At 46.3% G+C, this 7,753-nt stretch overlaps 1 protein-coding gene across 1 annotated transcript in view; it reads right to left on the reverse strand.

Moving 5' to 3' along the window:
- RSU1 (Ras suppressor protein 1) overlaps window positions 1–2,364 on the reverse strand; it is a 187,482-nt gene extending 185,118 nt beyond the window's left edge. The window contains exons 1-2 of the mRNA XM_048838029.2: window positions 2,212–2,364; window positions 1,756–1,867 (exon numbers count right to left, since the gene is read on the reverse strand). Coding sequence (XP_048693986.1) covers window positions 1,756–1,864 — 109 coding nt within the window. The 5' untranslated portion in view covers window positions 1,865–1,867; window positions 2,212–2,364. The remainder of the gene's footprint in view (window positions 1–1,755; window positions 1,868–2,211) is intronic.
- Window positions 2,365–7,753: the final 5,389 nt, after the last annotated feature.

Below are 7,753 nucleotides of genomic sequence, written 5' to 3' on the forward strand. Positions count from 1 at the left end.
GGTGTCCCTAGCCTCTGTTTGCCAGAAACTGAGAATGAGTGACAGAGAATGGATCACTTGATGATTACCTATTCATTCATAAGAACATAAAAATGGCCATACCGGGTCAGACCAAAGGTGCATCCAGCCCAGTATCCTGTCTGCTGACAGTGGCCAATGTCAGGTGCCCAAGAGGGAGTGAACCTAACAGGTAATGATCTAGTGATCTCTCTCCTGCCATCCATCTCCATCCTCTGACAAACAGAGGCTAAGGACCCATCCTGGCTAATAGCCATTAACGGACTTAACCTCCATGCATTTATCTAGTTCTCCTTTAAACCCTGTTATAGTCCTAGCCTTCACAACCTCCTCAGGCAAGAAGTTCCACAGGTTGACTGTGCCCTGTGTGAAGAGCAACTTTCTTTTATTTGTTTTAAACCTGCTGCCCATTAATTTCATTTGGTGGCCCCTAGTTCTTATACTATGGGAACAAGTAAATAACTTTTCCTTATTCACTTTCTCCACATCGCTCATGTCATATCCCCCCTTCGTCTCCTCTTTTCCAAGCTGAAGAGTCCTAGCCTCTTTAATCTCTTCTCATATGGAACCCATTCCAAACTCCTAATCATTTTAGTTGCCCTTCTCTGAACCTTTTCTAATGGTAGTATGTCTTCTCTGGGATGACGGGACCACATCTGTACACAGTATTCAAGATGTGGGCGTACCGTGGATATAAGGGCAATAAGATATTCTCAGTCTTATTCTCTCTCTCCCCCCCCCGCCCCCTCAAGGATTCCTTACATCCTGTTCGCTTTTTTGACAGCCACTGCACACGGTGTGGACGTCTTCAGAGAACTATCCACGATGACTCCAAGATCTCTTTCCTGATTAGTTGTAGCTAAATTAGCCCCCCATCATATTATATGTATAGTTGGGCTTATTTTTTCCAATGTGCATTACTTTACATTTATCCACATGAAATTTCATTTACCATTTTGTTGCCCAATCACTTAGTTTTGTGAGATCTTTTTGAAGTTCTTCACAGTCTGCTTTGGTCTTAACTATCTGAGCAGTTTACGTCTGCAAACTTTGCCACCTCACTGATTACCCCTTTCTCCAGATCATTTATGATTAAGTTGAATAGGACTGATCCCAAGACTGACCCTTGGGAAACACCACTAGTTACCCCTCTCCATTCTGAGGAATTTACCATTCCCTGTGGGGCACCTGGTTTTGGCCACTATGGAAGGCCCGGATAGTGGGCTAGATGGACCTTTGGTCTGACCCAGTATGGCCATTCTTATGACGGCACTACATGGGTGGGAGATCTCCCGCTGCCACAGCCACCATCTCTATGGAGGCAGGATGAGAGAGAGCTCTCCCATTTGGCTTAGAGCATCTTTACCAGAAGCTTTACAGCGGTCTCAGTGAAGCCCCAGTCAGTTGATGTACCTTGGTATTATCATAATAAAAATAGCCAGATAGATTTATAAACAATGTTTGGAACCCAATTAGCACAATGCCGAGAAAATGAAACAGACTGAGAGCTACGGTGAAACTGACAACTGATTTTCAGTGTCCAAACTGAAATGTAACAGTCTGAACAGCAAAAGGCCAAGTTCATCCTAACAGAGACAGATAAGTTGTTTGACTGTCCGTCCTACTGAAAGGGCCTCCTTAAAAGCCAGCCGCCTGCTTCTATCACAGATTTCAGAGGCTGCTGGTGGCTGGGAGGGCGACGGGGGTGGTCTTGGCGGAAACCCTCGAGATACCTACACAAGCCAGAGACGTCCAGCATGTTAGAGATGCCCCGGTCACACATGTCCACCTCCGGCTGGCTCTTCTCCCTACTCTCCTCCACGATCTTCTTCAGGGACTTGGACATGGCCTGGGTCAAAACACAAACAGCCGCACGTGACGGGGCTGCGCCCACACACCCACCGTCGAGGGGGTCGGAGGGGGTGGGGGGCGCAGAGACCCGCCGAGATGCGACGCTCAGGGCGCCCCGGCCGCGGGAGGCTCCTGGCCGGACCTCAGCCAAGGCAGCGTGTCCGGGGCAAGCGGCTGACCGCCCGCCCGCCAAAGCTGCCAGCGCCCGGGGCAGCGGGGGGACCCTGCCCAGGGCGGCCCGGCGCGGCAAGGGAGCGGGACACCTGCGCCCTGAGGTACGCACGCCCCAGGGGCGCCCGGGCCGGAAGGCGGAGCCGCTCCGGGACCCCCGAGACCACTCACCGGTGGGTGCTGCGGGCGGGGCCGTGCAGGACAACGCGGGGCGCGCAGGGACACTCACGGCCCGGGCCACGCCCTGCTAAGATGCCGCCCACTCCCCAAGCGCACGCTCCGTGCGCGCAGGCGCACTAGCCCCCGGGCGGTGGAACGCTCCCAGCCCCATATAAGGCGAATCGCTCCGGGGACTGGCTCCACCCCCACTTGGAATGTGCCGCTCCCGGCTGGCCAATCAGGGCCCCGCATCCCGCCAGCCAGCCAATGGCCGGGCCGGGGGTGCGAGCGGAATGCGGTGTACTGTGTAGCCGCGGGAAGGGAGTTTCCCAGCTTCTTCGGCGCGAGCTCCTCGCTGGGAGGGGATGTAGCGGAGGCGGCTGCTGCAAGGCTGCGACCTGCCCATTTGCCCAGTGCCCGCCCCCAGAGCAGCAATGGGGCGTCGGGGGGCAAAGTAGGCTCTGAGGCCTGCTGCCTAGCTGGAGCCCCGTGGCAAGCTGCGTCTCCTGTGTCGGTTCCTTAGAGACTAACCAATTTATTTGAGCATGAGCTTTCGTGAGCTACAGCTCACTTCATCGGATGCATACCGTGGAAACTGCAGCAGACTTTATATATACACAGAGAATATGAAACAATACCTCCTCCCACCCCACTGTCCTGCTGGTAATAGCTTATCTAAAGTGATCATCAGGTGGGCCATTGCCAGCACAAATCCAGGTTTTCTCACCCTCCACCCCCCCACACACAAATTCACTCTCCTGCTGGTGCTAGCCCATCCAAAGTGACAACTCTTTACATAATCAAGTCGGGCTATTTCCTGCCCAAATGTAAAGAGTTGTCACTTTGGATGGGCTAGCACCAGCAGGAGAGTGAATTTGTGTGGGGGGGTGGAGGGTGAGAAAACCTGGATTTGTGCTGGCAATGGCCCACCTGATGATCACTTTAGATAAGCTATTACCAGCAGGACAGTGGGGTGGGAGGAGGTATTGTTTCATATTCTCTGTGTATATATAAAGTCTGCTGCAGTTTCCACGGTATGCATCCGATGAAGTGAGCTGTAGCTCACGAAAGCTCATGCTCAAATAAATTGGTTAGTCTCTAAGGTGCCACAAGTACTCCTTTTCTTTTTGCGAATACAGACTAACACGGCTGTTACTCTGAATCCTGTGTCGGTTGATGCTTGTCGCGCAGCCATCGGTTTGAGTAAACTTCTCAACACCTGTTCCAGAGCCACGTGGCAAGAAACTGTCCCGTGAGTTCGGGAGGATTTGGTTTATTTACGTCTGGATTTAAAATAAGAGAAGGATGCAAGGAGTGAGGGAAGATGTGTTTAGGGACCGGCCAGCGCCAAATTTCCCCACAAAGACTGCCTAGCTTTTGATCAAACAGATTGAAGAGCCATTCTGAAATGTCCATTTACGTTCGGGGAGGGAATAATTTTAAAGGATTTGCTCTTCATGTAAATAATTTTTATCTGTTTTTTGCCACATACACATGCAACATAATGCAACAGCAATTTTGATCTTATTTATTAGCTATTCTTCGGATGTATTTAGACTTGAAATTAGAAGGTTTCTAACCATCAGAGGAGTTTCAGAGTAACAGCCGTGTTAGTCTGTATTTGCAAAAAGAAAAGGAGTACTTGTAGCACCTTAGAGACTAACCAATTTATTTGAGCATAAGCTTTTGTGAGATACAGCTCACTTCATCGGATGCAAACTTATGGTCAAATAAATTGGTTAGTCTCTAAGGTATATCAGAGGAGTGAAGTTCTGGAATAGCCTTCCAAGGGAACCAGTGGGGGCAAAAGACATATCTGACTTCAAGATTAAACTCGATAAGTTTATGGAGGAGATGGGATAACATGATTTTGGCAATTAGTTGATCTCTAACTATTCATGGTAAATAGGCCCAATGGCCTGTGATGGGATGTTAGATGGGGTGGGATCTGAGTTACCCAGGAAAGAATTTTCTGTAGTATCTGGCTGGTGAATCTTGCCCATATACTCAGGGTTCAGCTGATCGCCATATTTGGGGTCAGGAAGGAATTTTCCTCCAGGGCAGATTGGAAGAGGCCATAGAGGTTTTTCGCCTTCCTCTGTAGCATGGGGCACAGGTCACTTGCTGGAGGATTCTCTGCACCTTGAAGTCTTTAAACCATGATTTGAGGACTTCAATAGCTCAGACATAGGTGAGAGGTTTTTCGTAGGAGTGCGTGGGTGAGATTCTGTGGCCTGCGTTGTGCAGGAGGTCAGACTAGATGATCATAATGGTCCCTTCTGACCTTAGTATCTATGCATCTAGTTGGAAGATGGAATAAAACTGAAGTACATAGTATGAAATTAGCAATTTCTTTTGGACTGAGGAGCTGAAGCCTGTGTTAATCTGTCATATCAACATGCTAAAGCCTCAATCCTGTACTGAGAATAACACATGTGCAGAGGTCCACTCCTGTGGTTCTCTGTACAAGAGTAGGGCCTCAGATTTTGTGGGCCCTTTCTATACTCATATGGTCCTTACTATAGTAACTGAGGCCCAGATACACAAAGCTATTTAAGCTAACTTCCATTGATTTCAATGAACCTTTGGGGATCTGGGCCTAAGCGCCTTAAGTTCTTTAATCCATTTATCCTCATAACATCCCAGTAAGAGTAAAAATACTGTGTAATCCCCATTTCACAGATGGGGAACCATTGACACTAAGCGACTTGCTTACGGTCACACAGGCAGTTGAACCTGGGTGTGCGCAGGGCCAAAAGTGGTTGCTGTGTTTGGTCACTGAGGCACTCCTCTGGGCAGCTCCTGCCTGACTGGAGCACAGGGAGCCTGGGACTTCACAGGCAGCCAGTGAGTTCCCAGCCCACTTTCCCAGCGGTCTCCTGCTGAAGAGGCCTGGGAGGCAGGGACAGAGCGAGAGGTTTGTATGAGTTGCCAATGGCAAGAGTTGGTGGCCACACTGTGAGGCCATCAAAAAATGTGTTGTGAGAACCTATCTAGACACTGTTACCAAACAAATTATTATTATTGCAGTAAAGTTATTATGCTGATCTCTGGTTTATAAGAGCAAGCTTCCAGAATTTTGTGTATATGTTACTGTTGAGTATCAAAACACACTTCAAACAAGTCAATGTAATAGTTTATAATTGCATTTATCATATTACTATGTCCTTATGAATCACACTTTTCTATTACCTCTCATTTAGTGTCAATCGGATACAGTCATAGTAACATAGAAAGCCCATTCAGCAGTACTATCAATGACTTTTCATTCTTCAAATCTTAGCCCTTAGAAACGTGTACCATATAGCTGTCCCTGATATCAGACCTTTGAAGATAATATTAATAATACCCAGAGGTGCATATTTAAAGGAGGCTAACAAGTACTGTAATGTAAGGTGAAATTGTGACAAAATGGGAAATTTTTGAAAACTTTTTATGAAGCCTGTGTGTGCCTCAGTTTCCCCCGTGTGTTGCAATGTTACCTAGGGAGTGGAAAAGGGCTGTTTGCTCTCTAGGCAGGCAAAGAGACATAGATATGAGTGTTCCTAGCTGTCTGGATCTTGGTCCCCATATCAATGGAGCCTCTGAGAAGACAGTGGTAAATCCAATTGCCTGGCTGATACCTACCCACCAAGGACCCAGAGGGGTATGGATTTTCCTGCCTTTCCTTAGAAAAGCTGAGCAACAATCCCACAGCTCAAGATCAAAGGACGGGAGGTATGAGGATAAGCCTTGTCTTTTGGAGGCAGTCAGGGCTCTGACCTGCGGTTCTGACCAAGGCGGTCAGATGATCAGAGAGACAGAGCTTGAACAATGGAGTTCACTACAGCTTGGCTGGGCACTGTGCTACCCAGAATGGACTGTGCTTTAACCTTCATTCCTCTATGCCAGTGACTCTAACCTTTCCAGACTACTGTACCCCTTTCAGGAGGCTGATTTGTCTTGCATACTCCCAAGTTTCACCTCACTTAAAAACTACTTGCTTACAAAATCAGACATAAAAATACAAAAGTGTCACAGTGTATTATTACTGAAAAATTGCTTACTTTCTCATTTTTACCATATAATTATAAAATAAACCAATTGGAATGTAACTATTGTACTTACATTTCAGTGTATAATATATAGATCAGTATAAACAAGTCATTGTATGCAATTATAGTTTGTACTGACTTCCCTCGTGCTTTTTATGTAACTTCTTGTAAAACTAGGCAAATATCTAGATGAGTTGACATACTCGCTGGAAAATCTCTGCGTGCCCCCAGGGATACATGTACCCCTGGTTGAGAACCATGGCTAACCCAAGGACTTCCTAAGATGTGTTCCAGATGACTAATAAACCCTGCTGTTTTACAACGCTGTGTGAATGTCACTGCGAGTCCTGGTGAAGTGCACTAGTCCCTGAAGAGTGTACAAATGTTCAGTAGGGGTCTGTCTCAGTTGGACTCGCTGAACGGTGCTCACAGTGTGAAACAGAAGTGGTGCAGGCACAGAGGTCTAGTCTAAGGAGGCAGAGACGCCACATGACGTACCCTGGAGAAAGTCAGGCACCAGGAAGGGCTTCCTCCTAGAGACTCTTCTAAAGCTAGGGCCATAGCACCAATCCTGTGTATCAGTGACAGAAATATGTGCACATTATTTGTGCTTTGCCAGCTGCAATCATCAGTGATTTCTGGGGAGGTTTGCCATAGTGCAGACACCATAATATAGAATAATGTATTCCATGCCAGCTATCATGGTCTTTATAAAATAGAGAACAGTGTATACAGATGTGACAACAAGCTATTCCTGGCAGCAATGTGAAAGCAGATAATAAATCTTATTAAGCACATTTTTTTACGTTTTCAAATTATATAATACTATATCAATAACCACTGCGTAATTTATTGGAAAACAATCTTTTTTCAATTATCAGGTTTGCTTTTCTTTGTGTTGTGCTCCACAGTAATTTTCAGTAAGCACTTTACATTGCTCTGTACCTTCAGAGACAGAAACATTGCTCAGTAACAGCTTTTTTCTTTAAAGTCCTCTTCGTTAATCTGCAGTGGTATTTTTGTTGTGGTTTCTAATGTTAGAGGAGAGTGCTCCTGTTGTTTTTCTACCAGGACTGATCATTTATTCTGATTGATTATTTTTGTCAGAAACAGTTGCTTTAGATCAAATGAACCTTGTACTAAAAACTAAATTCAACAGCCCACATGTGCTTTTCTGGAACTTTTTTTTTTTCAAAGGAAATTGTGTATTTGATTTAATTATAAATAAAATCAGGCAAAATTACAAAACTATTGTGCTATTTTTAAAGTGGAACAAACTTTCATAGAATCAGAATATCAGGGTTGGAAGGGACCTTAGGAGGTCATCTAGTCCAACCCCCTGCTCAAAGCAGGACCAATCCCCAATTAAATCATCCTAGCCAGGGCTTTGTCAAGCCTGACCTTAAAAACTTCTAAGGAAGGAGATTCCACCACCTCCCTAGGTAACGCATTCCAGTGTTTCACCACCCTCCTAGTGAAAAAGTTTTTCCTAATATCCAACCTAAATCTCCCCCACTGCA

This window comes from Caretta caretta, chromosome 2 (genome assembly GCF_965140235.1).
Source record: "Caretta caretta isolate rCarCar2 chromosome 2, rCarCar1.hap1, whole genome shotgun sequence".
Lineage (NCBI taxonomy): Eukaryota > Metazoa > Chordata > Testudines > Cheloniidae > Caretta > Caretta caretta.